The following is a 22,154-nucleotide window of genomic DNA, read 5'->3' as shown; positions in this document are numbered from 1 at the left end:
ATCGTTAGAATCACATTTCGATTACGTTATTCCCCTTGTTCCACGGTTATGTTTAAAAACGTATACATGGTACACGTCTGGCCTTTCCAACAACTAACCGCAATGACGACAATGAAATGCTCTCGAGTGAACGAGCGAGCGTGTACCGTTCGAATTTCATGCAGTAAGTGATCCGATTGGCTGACGCTCGGGGCAACTTCCAATCGCAGCCTAGCGTCCACGTGACGTCACGAGACGGTAATATATACCGTCGCGCACCACATCGTTCCGATCAGATCTCGGTTGGCTTTTGAAATGAGCGAAACGAGGTAATTTTCGGAGAGTTCTGGCAGCTCGCGCGCCCTTCGGCTGTGAGAGAAGCCGGGTGGTGGTTTTTCCCTTAGTTAAAACAAGTAGAAGAAAGCTAAATTACTCGTACAAGTCATCATTCGAATCCTAGCAACGCGGTTCAACGTCAAGAATTCTTTCATAAACTAGTCATCGAACGCGTCGCCGTTGTTAGTCGAGTGAACGTACGAGAACGAACAGCTGAATTGTACAAAGTGTTTCGTCGATAGCATGAGTTAAAAGGTGGGCCGGAATAGGTCGCGCAGAACGTCGAATTAATATCCGTACAATTGGGTGCTCTGTAATCGAATTGAGGAGTTAAACAGGACTTTCTAAGTCAAGACTTCACTCTCGTGTGATATTTTTGCTTGTAACTGACGAAGGCTTTGCAACACAATGCTGGAATAGAAGCTTAAGGAGGAAGAGAAAGAGAAATAGAAGACGTGAGAAGTAAGAACTAGATAAGAAATATTACAAGAGAAAGAGAGAGAGAAACAATAGACTGATAAGAGGCAAATTGCCATAAAGAAAAAATTGTTATATTTATTTCGCGTAAAATACAGACGCGTTTTGGTTTATATTTTTCTCCGGAAGCCGGCACAAGCGTTCTCGATATACCATTCGAGAACCGCGGCACATAAACAGCTTAAAAATTAGTTCCGAAAGTTCGAAATCCATTAAAGCGAAGCTCTCGAAGCTGTACCTGAGACTGAAACAGAAAAAAAAAATGGTCGGGAGCAATGGGACTATGATTGCCATTCGGCTTGTCCGTAGCAAATTGCGGAAACGGGAGGATCATTCGAATGCGGTACATCCGGAAGCGACCGTAGTTCAAACAGCAACATCGCCAGTCTCGACGATCGTCGAACCGTCTTATCCTGGTGAAGGTTGTTGCACGCAGACGTCAGTCACTACCACATCGACGGATCTGGGAAACAGCACAGCTGTTGAACAGGATAACGTCTATGCTACGGTCAATCCGGCAGATCAATTCGTCTGGCAGTTTCCGCCTCCTTATCCACCGCCTCATACACCGACGCAGTATACGTTGTACAACGACCAGGTTAGTACTATGTATAAACCCTGTTTTTTTACTTTATTTCCTCTGCCCTTTTTTTGTTATTTCTCATCATGTGGTTCTTTTTTTTCTTTTCTTTCCTTCCTTGGAACTTGTAATCTTGAACGAAACGAAGACTACGCGTTTCTCCCTTCTAACTTCGTCCATATTCTCTGTATACTTACATTGGCTGCGCTAACCAGTAGAGCCAGTATTACCAGATTTTACTGGTTTATTCTCTGACTACCAGGATTACTCGTATAATACTTAAGTTAATAGAACGATCCTTCTTTTTATGGAATTAGTTGCAACGTGTGAAAACTTGTTTATATCTTGATCTTTTAGCGGGTAAAATTAAATGAAGAATATTGTGATACAGGATGTCATTAAGTAATGTAATTAAGGAATAAGGTATTGGTGGGAAGTACATTGGTTTCGAAGGATAATAAAAAGTGGTTTAAACTATGTATATCGTAGTTGCTATGCCTATACTTGTGTATTCTAGAACTGATCGATCTTGTGTATATATACATACATACATACATATTACTACTCTACGTTTGCTTATATACGGTAGTATTAAAAACATTTCATTTGCTGCAAATCAATTTTATTTACTGGATATCAATATTATGAATCGAAAATTACATTGAAAAACGAGATAGAGGATAAAAGATTTGAAAAAAATAACGAAAATTCGAGCATATTTTAATAAAAGTAAAAGGTATCAAATGTACTATTATAATATTTGTTACTCGTTGCTTGCTTACCAATGTTTACTTTATCAAAAGGGTCTATATTATACTTATTGAGATTATAGATTACTTTTATGAAAATCTTATTGCAATTTTTATTATCGTTTACATTTACGAAACCTTCAATTCAAATAACTTTCTTAGAAACTTGTATCTGGTCAACTTGATAAACTGAATCTTGGACCTTGAATGAATTCATAATATTTTTATAACGAACTTCATATAAAATAATATCGTCAAATCATCAAATATTAACGTAATTCAATAACCAATATTTAAAAAAAAACTTATGTACTAAATTGTGACTACATCTATGCTTCGTTACAAATACAAATGAGACGACGATTACAATATATGTATCTTAACAACAAGACTTTAAATACATTTATTATAATTTTATTTATCTTTAGTCTATATTACATAAAATATTGCCAATTGTATTGTAGTTTCAAGTATATTTATAATTTCGCGGTAGGTTCTCGCTAAAATTTACATCCATAAAATTATGAAAGCTTGTGCAATATGTTATTTATAGTAGATATAATGCATCGGCTATACATAATATATTATAACTGAAAAAGACATATCTGGTAACACTCCAGGATATACTTCGTAATGGCAAGACCTTTGAAAATTGTAAGTAGTTATTAATAATAGTCGATGGCGCTATCGATTGTCCAAGGACGAGGCATACGAGTAGACGGCCTGGCAAACGAGTTGTAAGGTCGAGGCTCAGTCCGAGGCTCGCCGCCAGAAAAATCCCAAACAATCGGCAACGTTGCCACTTTTGCTCTGCTTTGTTGCCGTTATGACACGTATGTTTCAGTTTCATGCTCCACTTACCAGTAAATCTCTACTGCTTTCTCATATATATATATGTACATATCTTTTCTAGTTTTTGAACTATTTCTATTACCCCTATACTATTACGTGTCTCGTACAAGAATAGCCACAGTATTTCTATATTAAGCACCAAGTCTCGTTCGAATTTCAATTCTAGAATCGAACACTATACATATCACAGATATACAGTGACTCGCGAAAGTGGTCGAAAGTCAAACACTTACCAGGGAAAATTTTTGTTATACAAGACATTTTGAAATTCCATTAACGCTGCAATGATATTACACTGGTAACATCTGAAACAAATCTGAAAATGTATATGAAAATTACGAGGCCATTTATTGCAAATATACATTTAATGAAAAGTTTATATACAGCATGAATAGTGATTTCAAACGTGTATTTAGCGTCAAAGATGGCGTCACTAAATATCATAACTTACTAACTGTGATGAAGGATTGACTGTTCGAATATTTTGGTTATCTTTATGAAAAGTGTGTTTACATAAGATATTTGAAATATCTTGTGGTTTATGTACACATTTTCAGATCTTACCAATATAAGTTTCAAATCGTACTAATATAATCACGATAATCGTGATTCCATGAATCACTGTGTATAAGTTTCTTCAAATTAGAAATCTTAAATTACTCCCATCATGGAATTACCTTAATCTAATCGCTCATTATCTAAACGATCAAAATGACATAAGTTTCCATGCTTGTGATATAAGATACTTACGTATGACGTACATAATTTCTTATGTACGATTAAAAACGTACACGAAGCAAGCCTGTCCTTTGTGGAAAAAAGATAAGATTGAACATTTTCAAGTTTCATACTCTATCACGCAATTAGAATTCTGTGAGGCACGCTTAGCCATTCGCTGAATTTCACGTGTCTCGATACGAATCTTCATCGCATTTTAGAAAGCATCAAGTCGACCTCGGTTGTCAGTATATTTAAAATAATAAGAGGCATAGTAACACTAACGGTAGTAGTTGAACTTTATTTCATACGTGTTAAGATCTTCGTTGTATTTGCCAGTTTATAACGGTGGTACGTAATGATCCTGTTCGTGTCAATCACATATATACAGTTAAGTAATACGAGAAAAAACGTCCCAATATTTGAATTCGTTGAGCAACTTAACTGCTAATGTTATTCATTGTTGTCCTTAATACCATATTCATCGTCTACGTTTCATATACCTTGCGATTTTCCTAGAATATTATACAGCGCAACCGTCTTTTTTACATCAGTCACCTTTTTTTTGTAACCTTGTCTCAGTTATGTTAAAAATTCTGTTATACGCCAGTCATCTTATTTCTTATGAGACACTAACAAATGTTTCTAACCTATTTGTTATAGCTGAATTTCCACTCTCTTTCCTTATCTTTTATCTACTATATTCATTAATATTTATTTGAAATTCATGTGTTATTCGATTAACATTCTCGAAGACAATTGTATATATATAATATGATTGCTCGCGTTTGAATGGTGCTATCGGTAAATTATATGAACGTAGGTACTGTCGCAACGTTGAATTTTCCATCTGGCAAACCGCGAAAGCCACTATGTTTGGTGTTTTGCACGCATAGGCGCACCTAAAAACCCGCTTTTACCCCTCTGGCTGGCTCTAAATTTAGCGTAGGTGGGCGGCCACGACCGTTTGCCAAGCAGCAACAGGACTTCGGGCATAGGGTGCAGCTGTCTCGTAGACGGTGAAATAATGCGTCTCTCCTTGACGATATTGGCAATATTCCTGCGATTCTGTTACCTCGATTCGCCGAACCGATATTTTCATTCCCGACCTTTCTGTCTTTCGCGGTTCGTTTCTAAATGTCGATCGGGACACGAGGATTTCAGTTTCCTCTGCCCACGTATACATACATATCTGGTCATCTACCTCCGTCCAACGGTTTTCCTGTTCGCCTCCTCGTAATACACTACCGTTCAAAAGTATCCGCACATTGCTTATTTTTGACAAGATATACTTTATTCACAAAATTACAGTAATTGTATTCTGTATAATAATTACAGTTATAATATTTTTATTAATAATAGAATATCATGTTTTGCATTTTTTAAAAGACAATATGCAAAATAACACTGTCGTTTAACGTTGTCAAATCTTGTAGAACGATTTTGTTACTTGGCAAACTCTTTATTTTTAGATTCTTTAATTTCTGAAGCTAGATTAAGAAACCTGTTCTAACCTGATTTATTAATTTAAATAATAAATATATGTGATATATAAAAAAAAACAAGAGACATATGTTATTGCCATGTGTTCTAATAAGTAACTTAACTCTATAGTCAGTTGATTGCAAGGGTTGCATTTAGGTATCAACTTGTTATCTCGGATCATCTATTACTCAAAAATACAATATCTATATTCTTATAAAGATTATACATAATAAAAATGATAAACATTATAAGAATTTATTTTCAGAGACCTCTTGCAGAATAATGTACTAGCTAACAATTTGTTTTATTACTAAATTTGTTCCTATATTTTATGAAGGAATTTACTGATACTCATATCTTGCATCTTGTGACATTTAAATTTTTGCTAATAATATTAATTCAATTGCGCAAACAAGCCTATAAAATCCTAGGAACGAAATTATTATATCTAAGCGGTTAGAAATCTCAGTAAAACGAATTAACTTGCGCAATTCATCATTAATTTGCACACTTTGATTAAATTCAAATATGGTTACTACAATTCAACTCAAGTGTCCGGATATTTGTGAACGATAGTGTATGGCGTATGTAGTTTCTCTGTCTCGCGGCTTCTACATAGCTCTACATAGCTCTGAATCCTGTCGGTCGGTTTCGTAACATCGCACCCGGATACACGACGTATCCTGCTTTTTCAGTCGACGCGTTCTCGTCTATTTCTATGCTTCATAGATCACTCTAATCGTATTGCTGCGTATTATGTATATCGTAAGTCGTAATTCTCATGTGGCCTTACTTCGTTACTCGTATGCCTGACTACGACATGGCTATCACATATTTTGTAAGCTGCGCCATATCTAACAATCAAAAGCGATAAATTTCAACCGCTGTCGAAAGATTTGTTAAAGTTTGCAAACGTCAAATTCAACAATACGGAACGTAGAGTAAACTGGTAGAATTGAAGAAACTCACAAAGACATATTGGATTTGATTGATTATTTTTGAAGTTGAAACAATCAAGCGCACTTAAGATATAGTATAAGCAAACCATTCTTGTTATACATACTTAAATTATTACTCGTATTTTTAAACATTCTGTCTCGCAAGTCATTCTAAATAATGTGGTCAAGAGATTATTTAGTAACATTTATGTGCTATGTGCGACTGTTATTCAGTGGGGAATAAAATAATAATATATAGACGTAATATCATGTCTAATAAAACGACATAAAGTTTCAATTCTAGTCTATTACGTTGTTAAACAATGACACGCTCTATTGATTATATAACTTCATGATGAGAGATTTATTTCCAAAACGAACACTAATCTTCAATAATTAAGAATAATATTCACATTGAAACGAAACATTGATGGGCTTTGAAAACGTTGTTTCAAATTGTTTCAAACTACAACAGAAATCAACATCCAGTATTTAAGAAAACGTAATACGTATTCAGTCGTTGAATATATCACGTTTGCTTAATTCCTGGAACAGCAAGTTCAACGGACAAAAGATATACAAAATTGTTGTAACAATTTCCAGGCAATGATTGGTGTATTCAAGCAGCTCTCATAAATATTTTTATTAAAAAAAGAAATCTATCTATATAAAAGTACTGTACACAATATGGTTGTACAATGTTTTGATATTACCATTTTATTTACCCAAATATTGATCAAAATTATTATTATACATAAATCATTATACATATTCAGGGTTCCCACCTAACAGTGCTAACATATTCTATGATTAAAAATACAGAAAAAGTTTGTATAATCTTTTAAAATGCTAATGTTAAATATAATCCTCTGCTGGTTAGTGTAATAGCCAGTTCAAAATAAAACGATAAAATTGAAAGAAAAATATAATATGTACTTAACTGCATGCATTATTGTATTTCAGGATACTCTTGTACACGCATTACCGTCGGATAGGCCTGGATTTGCAAAGGGCTTCCGTAAGAATATCGGGGGACGCTGGCGTCGCTTAGTGAAAAGGAAGCCGGAGACGGAGACTTGTGCCATTCCTCCTGAACTGAAGGATCAACTAAAAACAATTTACGTCTATTGACGATCAGCGTTAATGCGCCGTTGTCTATATTTTTACAAACCTTCCTCGGTAATCGATGCTTTCCTCTATGTAAGATAATAATTATATCAAGAAAGATAAAGATGACACGAGTTATGAAGGCAAAAGGAAACGAACGCGCAAGGGGATAGTTCATAAAAAAAAAGACAAGTGAAAAATGTATTCATTTATGTAAGTGAAAACGTTTAGTGAGAAATTTCGAAAGGAATTGTAAAACAAAACAGAAATTTATTGTTCATAGCCCTCGCGAAACATATCAAAAAGTGCCTAAAGATACGTTTTCGGACACATTAAAGATATACATACGTATAGAAACAAAATGACCCTCTTCTGATGTTGAATATTCCTGTGAAAAACAGCATTGGGATAACGATAGCCTGAATTATAATTGCATAAAATAATGTTAGCAATATTTACAGAGATATATAGAGAGAAAAAAATTTTATTGTCATAGGTTTTGTGATGTTTTATCGTTGGGTATTTTAATAAGATGCCATGAATCGAAACGAAGGAAAAGTTTGAAACAACTGTCCCGCGTATTTAATTGTTCGGCTATGCGAAAGATTTAAAAATCACTGGGCTTTGACACATAGGACAATGGCGTCAAGAACTCTATGAGACTGAACGTAAAGAGTACGACAACACGAGTTACCTCGTAGCTTTTCTTGAATACGTTTTTTCATGAATAATGCAACAAATTCATTTCAAATCACTAGTATTAACGTATACCTGAAATTTTATAACCTTCAGACTTGCCAAAACTTTTTCTTCTACATCCTATTTGGCAGCTCTGTTGTTACATGTAAATAGATGTATAAAGCAGTGAAAGTATGAAACTACTTTTAATTCTTATAATGGCCGATCGTTAAAGTAAGAACCTGAAATTTCCTTCGTACATACAATTTGGGGAGTTTAATATGTTACACAGGAAAAGAGCAGGGTACGAAAGAATGCTAGTAAAAAGAAATTACACCCAATCAGAATTATTCCCTGATCTTCAAAAATGGGAGTTACGCAGCATTTTGTTGTATACTTGTAACATAGGCCAATTTAAGATTCTTAATATCATTCGACAGCTCATATTGAGCTCAAACTATATACTAATATGGTATTTTAATTGTATTGTTGTATCAAGCAATACTTTGTCTTTGAGATATGGTCAAAATTTAATCGATAATAATTTAAACAAACAAGAGAATTCTATGTATAACGTCGTGCCACGCTTTAAATTTTAGTAAAGCTATTTGATTTTATGTTGGATGTATTTTCTGCACTTCCAGTTTTAATTGATAGTAAAATTGATAATTTATAATTCTGAGTGAAGCAGACAGAAATAACATATGGTAAACATATTTAAAAGAAAGGAAAAAATGCATTACTTTCCAGTAAGCGCCAATGTTCCTTTACGGCTCGACCTTTTAATTCCTTATCGTAACTTTTTAGAATGTAAATAATATTATTGCATTGTTTGTTTATCATGAATGTGATGGCATAATGTTTGAACGTGATGCGGATAGTTTAAGAATCAATAACGTGCCTACGATTTTTATAAACGATGAAATACTGATGGAAATGAATCCGTCACCTAGTCACTTGATAATTATTGTTCAAAACTTGTATTGTAAACTTTTTGCCGCAGCTTGGATCTTTCCTCGTGAAAATCTGTCTGAATACAACAATATCAAATAAAGTATTCTAAAAGATATAATGCGTGTATACTTAATTACATCACCTAAATTATTCCAATTGTTATTTAACTATGGACGTATTTTAATAACCTGCTGTTTCCTTTCCTCATTTCCAAAAACAAAAAAAGAACCGAGTATGAATTCGATTATTATAGCTGCTTTTAGGTTTCCCAATGACAGATATACTAATATACTATAATATACTCTGATAGTATTAAAATATGACCAAATAAATATCTGTCTTTTAATTGGTATAAGGCGTTATATATGTAAATCATTCTGTACAGTGTATTTTACGGTAAAAATCAATATTCTACAGAAGAATCGTATTCAACAGTATGAAACGAATAAAAGATGATTTATACGAATACTGAAGCTTTAGAATGAATATGTAACTCAACAATTTTTAGAAATTATAATATTTATTTGACAACATATCCTATTGTATACAAGGAAATGTTTTATTATTATAAGTATTATAATTTATGATATTACTATTTACTATGCTGATAGAATAATAAATACAGTATAATATCTGCATTTAAAACATTGCATTTATACACATGTTATTTTGAAGCATATACATATATATGGCTGATTAAACATTTACTGTTCTCATGTGATTATAGCACGTGATCATTACTAAAAAGATCTTAATAATTTCTTTGTTCACAGGAGTAGAATTCGGTAAATGTATACCACAACAGTAATATTACGAAGAAGTAAGTGATACGTTGTATGATACAGTAATATCATCAGTCTATATTTTTTCATACTTGTAGTATATTGATTTATACAAATAGAGGTTATGTTTCACTTTATTATATTACTTTTTTTAATGATATTACCAAATTCATTCATGGTTACAAATACAATATTTTGATTATTGATTAAAAAATTATTTTCTATATATAATATAAAAATGATGTTTTGCTTTAAACTATACATACAATTGTATTTGTAGGCTACAGGAACACATTCTTAGTATCAAAAATGTGTAGCGTAATACAAAATAATTCTGTAGAACTTTCTATAAAAAAAAAATTGATAGATTCTTTAAATCCATCTTATATTGAAATTATAAATGAGTCGTATATGCACAATGTTCCTAAAGGATCTGAAACACACTTTAAAGTAATTGCTGTTTCTGACAAGTTCAAAGATATACCATTAATTAAGGTGAGAATTTTAAATATAATAAAATTTTCAGTCAAATGTTTAAAATAAGAGATTTTAAATTTTATCATTAGGCTAATACGTTTATTTTCATAAACTATATTTTTAAAATGACGAGAACTGTGCATGCTTATCACTTTTTACGTACCATTACTGTATACTGTATACTAAAAGTTTAATTCTATCGATTTAGCGCCACCGAATGATAAATAAGTTATTGCAATCAGAGTTAGAAGGTAGCGTGCATGCATTATCAATTATAGTAAGTATTATTATAAAAATATTTTAATATAATGTAAAAAGTTTAATATGGTAAAATTTGAATATAAGTAAATGTTTACCATTTATTTACAAAGGCCAAAACACCTGATCAATGGAAAGAGGAAAGTACTGTAACTCCAAGTCCAGCTTGTAGAGGTGGTTTTGGAAAATGAACTTTTGAAGTTTAAAGATCGCATATTTATATCAGAAAGGATATCTGCTTATACCAATATTCGAACTTCAAATCACGCACACGTAATATCTTCGTATTAGATGTGTTTCCTGAGGTTCTAATTTATGTGATAATTATATGCAATTAAGGAAGTTAAAATAAGATAAATGTAAGCTTTAAAATTCATACTAATATAATTATTAATAATACTTAATCAGAACTGAAAGTAATTAAAAAAAATAAAAAGTTACATTAATGTCATAAAGCAAAAGTATCCAGTCTTAATTTTCCCTCATTCTCAGTGAAATAAAGTATATCAGCCATGGATTGTTCTGCTATTGCTTCTTCTGCCCTATCATGCATCTGCAAAATATAAACGATTCGTGAAAAATTGTTCTGAAAAACGTAAATCCTAATTTTTATTGTTTTATTTTGTTTTTATCAATATAGTACATACCCCTCTAAACGTAATATCTCCAGGAGGACATTTAAAATTGGGTCCAAAATTAACAGAAACTGTAGCACTTTTATGAATAGAAACTGTGGGATAGTAAGCTCCTTTATTGACATTGATGAATGCTTCACCTTGATTTACTCCATTTTTGTAAAATATAATTTTGCTTCCTTCTAATGGTTTGAGAGCTTTAAGTGCTTCAGGTACTTGATCTTTTTCTTCGTAATACAGATGACTTTTAAATTTTACTAAGGGCTAATTTATAATCAATTAATTTATGAAACCCGTATGAAAATATAATAAACAAACTTACATTTAGTCCTTACCCGATCCTTGTAGGTGTTTGGTAAATGTGAAGCATCGTGTGTATCAGGTAAAATTACCAGAAATCCTAATGTATCTCCTTCTCCATAACCATTACTGTAATGTTTACCTTTGCTTTCATGAAATCGTGTACCTTTTCTATCAATAATTATAATTATGTATTTATTTTTTGAATAACAAATACCATTCTATATTGAAGTTGTTTTATTAGACCATACCTAGATCTCCAAGAATATCCAAATTTATCATAACCAAGAGGAGCTTGTAAATTAGCATATTCTTGACCCCATCCTAACCTTGTAGCTGATCCTTCTGGCATTTCTTCAATAGTTGCTTCCCAGTACCATGTACCTCTACTTACATCTAAAGAGTAAGTAAGCAACGTGTGTAATATATAAAATACAGAAGGATACCAAATGATTTAATGTATACTTATTGATGCAATTAATGGACATCTGATATAGTAGATCATGATTTTGACATACTATGAGTTGCTCTGACCATGCAATAGCCTTTTTCTCCAGTTACTGCTAGCCTGTCTTCTGAAATCCTAAGCTGTGGTGCTCGATCATGCAAAGCAAGTAAAACTGTACTTGGACTCAAGGCTCTGTACAGCCAACCAGGAATAGGTTTTCCAGCCCAATCACTACTTTCATCAAATTCCTGTTAAATAATGTTGATAAATTTCATAATATACTAAAATTGCAAAATATACAGTATGATGGCAAACCTGTCTGAAGGGAGCATGAGGGTCAGGTTCAGCAAGGATATATCGATAACCATCCTTATTGAAAGGATGCTCAAGAGGATATCCATGAGCAGGTAATTTAGGGGCTGTCATATCAGAACCTCTACCTTTTTTGCCAGGTCCTGTACCTGTTCCTTCTCCAGGAAACTTACGTTTTGCATTGCGACCACGAAAACCTCCACTAAGTGGTACTGTATATGCCATAGTTATGTTTATTAATCACTTAATAACTTTCAATGTTCAATGTATCATTATTAAATATATAAAACTGCATAAAAAGATAAGATAAAATAAGATTACATATGATTTTAACTATTCAATTTTTTCTTAATGAAACTAACGGTTCAAAATACAACAATCTTTTAATATATATTAAGAACACAAAAATCACAATGTAAAATTTACTAAGTAGCTTAACTTATTCAAGTCATAGACATTCTGCAATTAAACAGGTTGTTGTATGATATCATGGGACTGATTAATATCTTGATAAGATAAGAAGTAACTAAAACAAAAAAGAGAAAAACTAACTATTAAGAATTTACTGATAAAAACAGATATTAATACATTAATAGAAATCAAATATGCAGCAATCTAATAAATCATAACAGTAATTATAATATTAAATAAATTTATTAATATAGCTATATCTTTTGATATGTATATTTTCTAGTATATAACCCATGACTGATAATTAAACTTACCAACATGTTGAACACCCATTTCAGTTACTTTCAAATGACCACCTTTAATCATTGCTTCATAATTTGGCTTAATCATTTGGAGATCTGAACATATAAGTCCGAATAACTGACCATCTGAACTGTTTTCATCAATAGTGAATAATGTTCCAACATCTTTCAGTAATGCTCTATGTATCTATGTTATATACATTAAAATATTAGTCATTTTCATTTTTGTATATAAAATAACTTCTAAATAATTTTAAGGAATGTATAATAGTAAATTTTCATCTCATTTATACTCAATATCAAAAATAAAAAAAGTACTTATTTTTATACTTATATTCAAATAATTAAATTATTTAGTTGTAGATTTGACTTACTGTTGCATGCCAAGATTGAGTTACTCTACGTGGCATTGTGGTCATGCTGTCCCAATGACATTCAATGAAAGGAATAATATCTTTATCTTTATGAAAAAATGTTTTTTGTTCATTTTCTTTTTGTGACATTTGTAGTAAATTTGCTATTGCTGTTACACACATTTGTGGAAATGCTAGAAAGATCATATTCTTTTAAGTGTTTAAGCTTTAACTCAGATATCAAATTATATATCATAAAATGTGGTTAATATTCAAATGTATTCTTACGTGCTTGGTTTTTTTTGAAACTCTCTAAACCGGTTGGAGAACAATTCTTGCACATAAATATATAATTCATCATAAAGGGTACCAATTTACCCAGTTGATAACCAATGCAAGATTCATGAAACCATCTTGAACAACTAGCACATAATAGCTCTATAATGTTAAGATTTCTTTCCTTTGCGCTAAAAAAGTATGAGCTTGTAAATCATTGATACTTGTTCTTTTTTATATAATCTACTTTAACATAAACTTTAATAAATTACCAATAACAATTTCCAGCTTCGTTGTTATTTGTTCGGCCATTAGGTTTCTCAGTGTTTTCTTCTGGTTTATTTTTTTGTTTACTTTTATCATCGCTCTTTGATTTTAACTTGTCATCAATGGACTCAAGTTGTGCTCCTTCTACTTTATCGATTGGACTACAAAAAATACGTCTGTATGTAACTTAAAAACAGTCATAACCTCATTCAATTCATAACCTCAAAAATATTTATTCTGTCATGCGGTCTTTAAATAAATATTTCTAAATTGAATCAAGCTTACAGAAAATCTATTATTAATGTTACAAACTTATTGTTTATATAATTCTGGTAGGCATTATACGTATATGAATATGAGCGCTTTATAGATACCTTTCAGACTTTTCTTCTGACATTTTTTAAATTTATGTGTTTCTGTTACTTTTGAATTATTTCTATTTTGCTTTATCTTAAAGTTTCCAGCGTAACAATATACAACAATACGTGCAGTATACAATATATACATACACAATTGTGCATACTTTCTTCAGTTTACTTCTTGTTTGTTCGATAGAAGTTTTTAAAACTTGGTTCATAACCTGTATGTCGATTGTTCACTACCATCGATTGGGTACTATGGAGATTATCACGCTATCTTATGTGGAAAATGTAAATAGTAAATATACACGATAAAAGTTACATAAATGATAAATATTATTATTTATATTCTACCTTTATTAGAACATAGACATATATTTATACAAAATTAAAATTTCATTTAACGTAAGTAAAATATGTAATTATTACATCTAATACGAAGCTTACACTATAAATTTTATAATTTATTATATTATCTGTATTACATTAATAAATATAATATATTAATAAAATATAATATATTATAATAATTAATGTATATTAGAAAAATATATCAGTAACAAAAATACAATTGTACTTCTGTCATTATATGGCAATATCAGTATTTATATATATACTATGTTTCAAAATTATTTCAGATTGTATTAGTATATCTTGTGAGGAGTAAGAAAGAACTATTATACAATATATATTCAGTTTATCCGTTTTTAATTCAGAAAATGACATTTTCTCTGAATTTACAATAATATTTACATATAAATAGAAGTTTGACTATATCTCATATTATTTAATGTTTTTACATGTTTGTTAATATTTTTTATTTTGTTTCATTCTTTTCATTACAGTTATGTATAATAACATATTTTCTTTCATTTTCAGTTATTACACATATATAAACAGTTTTTTAAAAAGTTTAATCTTAAAAATGAAAATAGATGTTTAATAATCTAATCTAATAGAAACACATAGAAACAAAGATTCCAGTGTAAAATTTGAGTGGAATAGAAGAAACGTAATAAAAAATTGTGACTATGCGAAGTACTGTAACAAATATTGCAATTGACTTTGTAACTATTGCAATCAGAAAGATTCATCAATAAATGTGCGATAAGTTAATCCTTTGATATTTGACGAAAGTTCTACGCACGAAGAGACGCATTCATGTAATAAAATTTTCATAACAGCATAATTATGCAAATATTCCAAAACCAAAAGTGAAATATCAAAATTAAAAGTTTTGAGTACAAAGTTACATATCAAGAATAACGTAAAGTAGGCAAAATATGTACGCAATAGTAGCGGGAACCGAATAATTTAGTGAACTAGAAGTTGCTGTGACAGGGGTTAGATCTGTTTTGGCGCAGCGGTGTTCGATGTGGCGTCCTCTGGCGGTAAGCTCGGTTAGTAGAGCAGAAGAGATGGTGGGGAATAGAGTGTAGCAACGGAGCGTGCGTCTACGTCAGGAAAAGCTCTGAGCTTATTGGTCCCGGTCCATTGTTGCGTATTGATTGCTGCGGAGCGGTGGTATGGTCGTTGGGACACTCGGTCGTCCTCATCGCCGTCGTCGTCGTCGTCGTCGTCGGTGGTACAGTCGAGTAGGTTAAGAAAGCGGGACACGCGTACAGATAGATCAGTTTTCCGTGTCGTTGTGATCGAAAGCGCGTTTCGTCGCGTACGATCCATGGATCTGGGTTTACTATATAATATTTACACGTAAAATACAAGTATATATACATATTATATACGTATTTCTTCATATATACATATAATTACACGTACACCAACAAACTATACACTTACACATATACGTGGTACACGCGAACACTTGTAAGTATATACGCGCGCGCGCGCATAATTATATACACGTATAAAACATATAACACAAATGATACCAATTAAAAATTATTTGCATATATGTATATCTATATAAATGTAGACACTTACACGCGCGCGCGCCTACATACACATACTACGTATACATAAGCATTTACTTATAAGTATATACACGTACATACGCGCGCGCGCGCGCATACATTTGCACTTACGCAGATACACTTGTACATATGTCATGTATATGATTATACATATGTGATACAAATCAAATATACACATATATACAGGCTGATACGCACACATGTAATTAATATTGCACATACATATATACACATACAGATTAATTTAATACAAAAGTACACACGCGTTGAAATACAGTTAAACATCGAACCACACGCACGCACGTATGTGTATATACGTGGACGCACGCGTATGTATATATCATCGTAGTGGTGTCAGTGGGTTGTTTTCTTGTTTTCTGTTTCTCCCCCTTTCGAGATTGGAACTACCTGCAGCATCAGCGGCGGCGGCAGCGGCATCAGCTGCCGCCGAGCGTGTCGAAACCGATTTTCACTGATACTCGGTCGCGATAAACGCGCTGGATAGTTCTCGAAAATAGTCTCGCGAATCTTAGCTCGAGGAGAGAACAATCGACAGGCACAGAGGGAAAGAGAGAGAGGGAGAGAGAGAGAGAAAGAGAGAGAGAGAGAAAGAGAGGAGAGTGGGACAGAGATAGAGAGTCAGAGAGAGAGAGAGAGAGAGAGAGAGAGGAGAGAACATGTACGCCTGGAGAATCTCGACGAGCGAAGGGACTGACTAATCGGGGCTAGTCGATCGAGAGTAGACAAAGATCGAAAGCTTTCATTGGTCTAGCGAAACGGAGAGAAGAAGCGCAAGACGAGAGTCGGCCAGGCGACTCGAATGTAGAAAATTAGCGTCGCGATCGGTCGACCCATCATTCTCGCGACAGGGAAAGGACAGCTGAAACCGGGACGAACGAAACGAGGAGGCGAGAAAAGCGGACGAGATCGCAAGGGAAAGAATAGAAAAGTGAGAGATAAGACTGAGATAGAGAGTGTTGTGAAGTGAGAAAGAAGAACGAAAAGGGAGAAACGAGTGTGACGAACGCGATAAGGAAGAAGAGAAAGACTTGTGTCGAAGAGGAGAGGAATAAGAGGACAGGAGATTACATATAGGGGAAGCTCAGTGAAGAGAGGGGGAGTAAAGAGCGACAGTAGAAGTGGCCAGTAGAATCAGGTGGCAGTAGCAGTGGCAGTAGAAGCGGCGATAGAATCAGGATTGGTAGGCTTTGGTAACCGGTGAAGATAATTCCGAGGAGAGTAAGCGTGTTACGGGGGTGGGTGGGTGGGTGGTGATCGGTGCGTGCATCGTGCGTCGTGCGTGCATCGTGCGTCGTGCGTGCGTGCGGCGTGCGTGCATAAACAAAAAAAAGAAGAAGAGGAGAAGGAAGAGGAAAAGGAGGAAAAGGAAGAAGGAAGAAGAGGAAGAAGAGAAAGAAGGAGAAAGAAGCGAACAGTAGTAAGACGATATTAAAATTAAGGGAGAAGAAAATAGGAGAAGAAGAAGAGAGGAAAAAAAAGAAAGGTTGGTTAGTTGTTCGGTGGTAGTGGTGGTGGTATTATTGGTAGTGGTGGAGGTGGTGGTGGTATTGGTAGTAGTAGTGGTGAGTGGGCGCAAACTGCGCGAAGCTAGTTCGTGGTTGAAAGCTGCAACGAAGCGCGAGGCGTGCAGAGTTGCAGCAGGAAATTATGAAGCGTATAAGGAGCGCCCCGTTGGCCGCCGCTTGTGATAGCTGCCGGTGAATGTGTGATCCGGGGGCAGCAGAGATCCACCGTAATGACGACCGAAGAGACGACCGAGCAGCCCCCGGTAGACGACTGCCTGAAGGAACGGAAATGGTGGTGCTTCCTGCTGTCGAGCATCTTCACTTTCCTTGCCGGGCTGCTGATCGTACTCCTCTGGCGTGCGTTCGCCTTCCTCTGCTGTCGCAAGGAACCCGAGTTCGCCCCAAATGACCCGAAACAGAAAGAGCAAAAGACGAGCCGCCAGGGCAAGGAGTTCGAGGGGACTTTTATGACCGAGGCCAAAGACTGGGCCGGTGAACTGATTTCTGGACAGACCACCACTGGACGTATTTTGGTGAGTTACTCTTCACCCGTTAATCTTCCTCTGCCTTTGCTTTTACTCCCTGTAAGCACGCGTATCTTTTGCTTTCTCGTACCTTTGGTTATTCTGGTTAACTTTGGAACGAGAGGGAGGGAGAGAGAGAGAGAGAGAGAGAGAGAGAGAGAGAGAGAGAGAGAGAGTGAACGAGCAAAGAAAGTGGGTAAAAGAGAGAGGGAGAGAGAGAGAGAGATATTCGCAAATAAGTAAGCACAATTGTTTTTTAATTTTTGTTGTTTGTTCTTACTTTTGCAAGTTTCATTTAGCGATAATTTGAAATCTAATTTTTGCGATGTTTTGTGTAGATGGTTACAATTTTCTAAGATTACTTACTGCATCATTGAGTTTTAAACGATCCAGATTATTACGAGTAATAAATGACCCAGAAATATTATATTATAATATTAATATTAATATTAATACATAATATTAATATTATGACCCAGAATACACTATGATTTGTTTCATTAATATACGTTTCTTCATTCTGCTTACGTTTACTTGGTAGTCTGACGCGATTGATCTCGATGAATTCTGTCGTCATTGGCATAAATCATGTTTAAATATATATTTCTGTATTTCTGTAGAATTACGCTGGTTTTTAATTTTTCATTGGATTGGTACGCAGTTTTTGTTAGTCTTCGAGAAAAATAGTATAGATCGATCGAGAATTGAAGTATTCTACCAGACGTGACACGATGTTTCGATCGTCTGTGTGAGATATAATCTATGACACGGAGGGTTAGAGTACGAATTAGGCATACTTTATAAGGTTGCTTTTATCTGATAAAGGTTCTGATTTTCCCATGACTGTGCTTTTAAGAAGAAAGTGAAAAGCGATCGATCACAAACGCAAACGTGTTAGTGGGCCAAACTCTAGCTCCTCTTCTAGTTTCGAAAGACTATGTTTACGGTCATTACATATTACAAGTATTGGAATTCTTTGTAGAAAGAAAAAGAATATTATAGCTTTGGAATTTGTTGAAAGTTTACGTATTTTAGATCAAGATCGATTTATCAATTGCAAACTAAATTCGATATAATATCACTCTTCAATTTATATTTCATGGTATCCATGTATAAGTGTCTGTCAAAAAACGATCGATGGCTGGGGCTAATTTTTATTCGTCATTGTGAATGTTTCACGTTATGAATCATCTTTTACTTTTCTCTATTGTATCATTGAAACAGACTACGTACATGGTAGACTAAGGTAAATATCGATTATAAAATAATTCTAATTTAATACGTGATTTAAAAATTGTCTACTACAATTAAATAATATATTTTTTTAAATTACAAGAAAAAGTTGAATAATAATTCAAGTAAATTACAATAAAATATAACGTTTTGATATCGTTCAAATATTACAGTACACAATTAATCTAAAATATTTTACTATTAGATAGATGTTGTTCGATCACAATTTCCTATGCTTTCGCCTTGTTTCCGTTTGCTGCTTATCTCATTAGTGATCGATCGTAGGAAGATTGTATCGATGATTCTATCGCTGAATATATACCATGTGTTTGCCTAGAAACTGTCTATAGAAAGAGGAAAAATTATTATAACATCTACGCGCAGCTATATCACGTTATGTAGATAGATGGGTATACATGTACATATAACGCCATGTACAGAAAGTGAGTTCACGGCACGAGTTAGCTCGAGTATCGTAGCTGGTGACCCAGTTTTCGTTCGTGGAACCAGCACGTCGTTGACTGAAGTAGAGGGGTAGTTTCTACGCAGTGCGTGCTTTATCCTGTGGGGCGTGTTTCCAGCTTTTTTCGAAGCTTCACGATTCTATACTCTTTGTTTTATTTGTCTTGATTCCAAGCGAAAAAATACTAATTCGCAATCGACATTATAAAACGAAAATCAAAATTTTAACGTAGTATGCGTTGATGGATATGCTAGACGGGTGTTTCATTAATAATAACTTCGATCAACTTATATTTGTTTTAAACTTGTCGAATATTTTTAGTAATTTTTGTATCATAATAATTTCGTTATCGTAAATTTTTAAACATTTTAGTTTGGGTGATATGCTATTATATATTAATCCTTTTTATTTTTATAATTTTGTATTTATGGGGGTTCTTTGGTACGTAAATATAAAAAGTAAATTTGAGAAACTTCCTTAATTGGGAAGATAACAAGTTGATGGGTAAAAGTATTGGAACATTCAACAAATGCATCGTAGAATAGTTATTTATAATTACTGGTTGTGTTAATTATAACTTTACGGGATAACAGGCTGAAAACGAAAATTAATCCATTGTAAAAAAGAATGAGGTGTGAAAATTCGATCTAATTTGAATTAAAACATTGCTAGGGTGTATAACAAGAATCAATGATTTGTATATTCTTAAATTTCCAATTTAAAATAGTGTATTTTTTTGATTAATCCGTACGTCTTTGAATATCTTCGTAATTAGGAATTCCAATATATAATTGGTTTCTAAATAATTCGTGTTCTAATAATCGATTCTATCACCTATTTTATTAACTTCAAGCATACGTCGATACAATCCCATTAATTTAACAATTAATATTAATAACATTAAATCATATTTCGATTGGCTAAAAATTTATCATGGGAACTAAATTTTTCTTATCATTAATCTTGTTTAGTAAATTTATATATTATATATGAAATAGAAATTATTAATTTTTATTTGAAAAGAAAAATGATCATAGCAAAGTGATCTCTCTGGTTAGCAGTCTTCTTCAATATGTGATATTTCTGAAACTTTTAAAACTCAAATTAGTTACACTGCGATTATGTTTGTTGGTTGGAAGTTTTAGCTTTGCAGTAGGTACGTAACACTGATCTACTTTAGGACTTGAATTATCATTGCAGTTTCCATTCACATGACGTGTGCACTACTTTGGAGAAGGTACTTCGTTATTTTTATGCTTTCAGTTAATTTCCATAGTTTGTCCCATTTCGATAGATGCACATTGCACATACGTGTATATCGTGTTAAGAAGTGTGTTTCTAGGTCGGACGATAAATGAATCGAATAAATTTTGATATAAGAATTTATTTTTCCTCCTTGTATTAGGTCGTCCGAAAAGTTCCTTTCGTTTTATAAGGAAATAATGGATGTACAACATTTTCCGTTTTATATTATTTTATCGAATTACGTATGATCCATTTTGTTCTATCAAAATAAAGATCACAACGTTCGACAGATTAGGTTTCATGTTTGTATAAAGATATATCGTTGTAAAAGACGTGTCTGTAAAAGAAAGACACTTTTCGGACAACCTTATATTTAATTTATATCTACTATGAACTTCAACCATTGTCAGTATGATCATTCGATTAATTATAACGTTAAAAATTATGTCATAGTTATGTTGCTTCTAATATCATGGTCAACTCAGCAAGTCGCAGAGTTAGAAGATCAATTGAGTTTACTTGTCAATTCAACGGGGAATCGCGTGTCTTTCTTTATTAAGCACGCGATATTCTTCGCGATACATTTTCTATATTCTCTTCGAATATAAGCTGTGCCGCTTACATAATAGCGACGTGTCTTACAAAAGACAACGGGGTAGGTTTCTCTCTAATTTAATCCAGCTGGAACTTATCGCCACCAACGAACTGTTCCAACCAACAACCACACCGTTTTCTAAAGTAGATGACGCGCATGTCTTACTTCTACCACTAAGTTGAATTATAAAAAGCCTTATGTATATTGACATCTTTCTTAATTCAACTATTGGTTATATTTTTTATTGTAGATAACAAGGCGGTGTAACTTGAAAGTAGATAAATATTCGTACTAAACACTATAAATAAATATCAAATATTCGTAGCAAATAGTATAAATAAATATTAAATATTCAGGGTAAGCAGGATAACATTCTAGTAAATACTGTTTGATTTATGTGGATCAAAGCGTAAGGCTGTGATTCATCCTATTATATGTATGTATTATGTATATAGGATATTAATAGAAGGAGAGATTCGTGAGTTGATTCATTTACTCTACGCAGTTACCAAGTGTATTTCTAACGTAAAATTATGTTATAACATTGAAAAGTAAGTCCCAAAGGATATTTTTGTATATAAACTTTCCCCACTGTCTTGAAA

At 33.2% G+C, this 22,154-nt stretch overlaps 4 protein-coding genes across 49 annotated transcripts in view; 3 read left to right on the top strand and 1 right to left on the bottom strand.

Moving 5' to 3' along the window:
• The window catches only part of LOC122571234, a 66,752-nt gene extending 57,785 nt beyond the window's left edge, over positions 1 to 8,967 (top strand). For all 5 annotated transcript variants that reach the window (XM_043734748.1, XM_043734749.1, XM_043734753.1 and 2 more), the window contains 2 exons: positions 1,102 to 1,390; positions 7,077 to 8,967. In XM_043734748.1, coding sequence (XP_043590683.1) covers positions 1,102 to 1,390; positions 7,077 to 7,244 — 457 coding nt within the window. In that variant the 3' untranslated portion in view covers positions 7,245 to 8,967. The remainder of the gene's footprint in view (positions 1 to 1,101; positions 1,391 to 7,076) is intronic.
• Positions 8,968 to 9,515: 548 nt separating this feature from the next.
• On the top strand, positions 9,516 to 10,886 carry LOC122571235 (DNA-binding transcriptional regulator BolA). Its single transcript, XM_043734754.1, has 4 exons — positions 9,516 to 9,672; positions 9,915 to 10,129; positions 10,320 to 10,388; positions 10,483 to 10,886. The coding sequence occupies exons 1-4, from the start codon at positions 9,642 to 9,644 to the stop codon at positions 10,558 to 10,560; spliced, it is 393 nt and encodes a 130-aa protein (XP_043590689.1). The 5' UTR covers positions 9,516 to 9,641; the 3' UTR covers positions 10,561 to 10,886.
• Positions 10,730 to 14,287, bottom strand: LOC122571230 (set1/Ash2 histone methyltransferase complex subunit ASH2). 3 transcript variants are annotated; one of them, XM_043734742.1, is made up of 11 exons: positions 14,048 to 14,287; positions 13,679 to 13,834; positions 13,419 to 13,597; positions 13,152 to 13,324; positions 12,790 to 12,964; positions 12,068 to 12,276; positions 11,823 to 12,000; positions 11,556 to 11,700; positions 11,340 to 11,475; positions 11,017 to 11,268; positions 10,730 to 10,922 (listed from the first exon to the last, which is right to left on the bottom strand). In XM_043734742.1, the coding sequence occupies exons 1-11, from the start codon at positions 14,068 to 14,070 to the stop codon at positions 10,818 to 10,820; spliced, it is 1,731 nt and encodes a 576-aa protein (XP_043590677.1). In that variant the 5' UTR covers positions 14,071 to 14,287; the 3' UTR covers positions 10,730 to 10,817. The 3 variants fall into 3 exon arrangements, with proteins under 3 accessions (XP_043590677.1, XP_043590679.1, XP_043590678.1); XM_043734743.1 differs by lacking the exon at positions 10,730 to 10,922 and having other exon boundaries at positions 11,120 to 11,268; positions 11,327 to 11,475; XM_043734744.1 differs by lacking the exons at positions 13,152 to 13,324; positions 13,419 to 13,597; positions 13,679 to 13,834; positions 14,048 to 14,287 and having other exon boundaries at positions 12,068 to 12,353; positions 12,790 to 12,895.
• A 2,970-nt stretch (positions 14,288 to 17,257) lies between these two features.
• Positions 17,258 to 22,154, top strand: part of LOC122571227 (calcium-activated potassium channel slowpoke) — a 105,551-nt gene continuing 100,654 nt past the window's right edge. For 18 of the 40 annotated variants that reach the window (XM_043734715.1, XM_043734702.1, XM_043734703.1 and 15 more), the window contains exon 1: positions 17,259 to 18,025. In XM_043734715.1, the coding sequence (XP_043590650.1) occupies positions 17,723 to 18,025 (303 nt within the window). In that variant the 5' untranslated portion in view covers positions 17,259 to 17,722. Of the gene's footprint in view, positions 18,026 to 22,154 lie in introns of all 40 variants that reach the window. The other 22 variants (XM_043734738.1, XM_043734708.1, XM_043734730.1 and 19 more) reach the window with 3 other exon arrangements.

The sequence above is a fragment of the Bombus pyrosoma genome, linkage group LG9, assembly GCF_014825855.1.
Source record: "Bombus pyrosoma isolate SC7728 linkage group LG9, ASM1482585v1, whole genome shotgun sequence".
In the NCBI taxonomy this organism is placed as follows: domain Eukaryota; kingdom Metazoa; phylum Arthropoda; class Insecta; order Hymenoptera; family Apidae; genus Bombus; species Bombus pyrosoma.
The sequence above is the reverse complement of the archived record's forward strand: the minus strand, read 5'-3'. Positions and strand labels throughout refer to the sequence as shown.

Coding starts and splice junctions, on each gene's coding strand:
- LOC122571235 (XM_043734754.1), top strand. CDS start 9,642: ATGTATACCACAACAGTAATATTACGAAGAA. Junction 9,673..9,914: donor AACAGTAATATTACGAAGAA/GTAAGTGATACG, acceptor TTGTATTTGTAG/GCTACAGGAACACATTCTTA. Junction 10,130..10,319: donor AAGATATACCATTAATTAAG/GTGAGAATTTTA, acceptor CTATCGATTTAG/CGCCACCGAATGATAAATAA.
- LOC122571230 (XM_043734742.1), bottom strand. CDS start 14,070: ATGTCAGAAGAAAAGTCTGAAAG. Junction 11,701..11,822: donor CATGGTCAGAGCAACTCATA/GTATGTCAAAAT, acceptor CTTACTCTTTAG/ATGTAAGTAGAGGTACATGG. Junction 11,476..11,555: donor GGATATTCTTGGAGATCTAG/GTATGGTCTAAT, acceptor AATTATTGATAG/AAAAGGTACACGATTTCATG.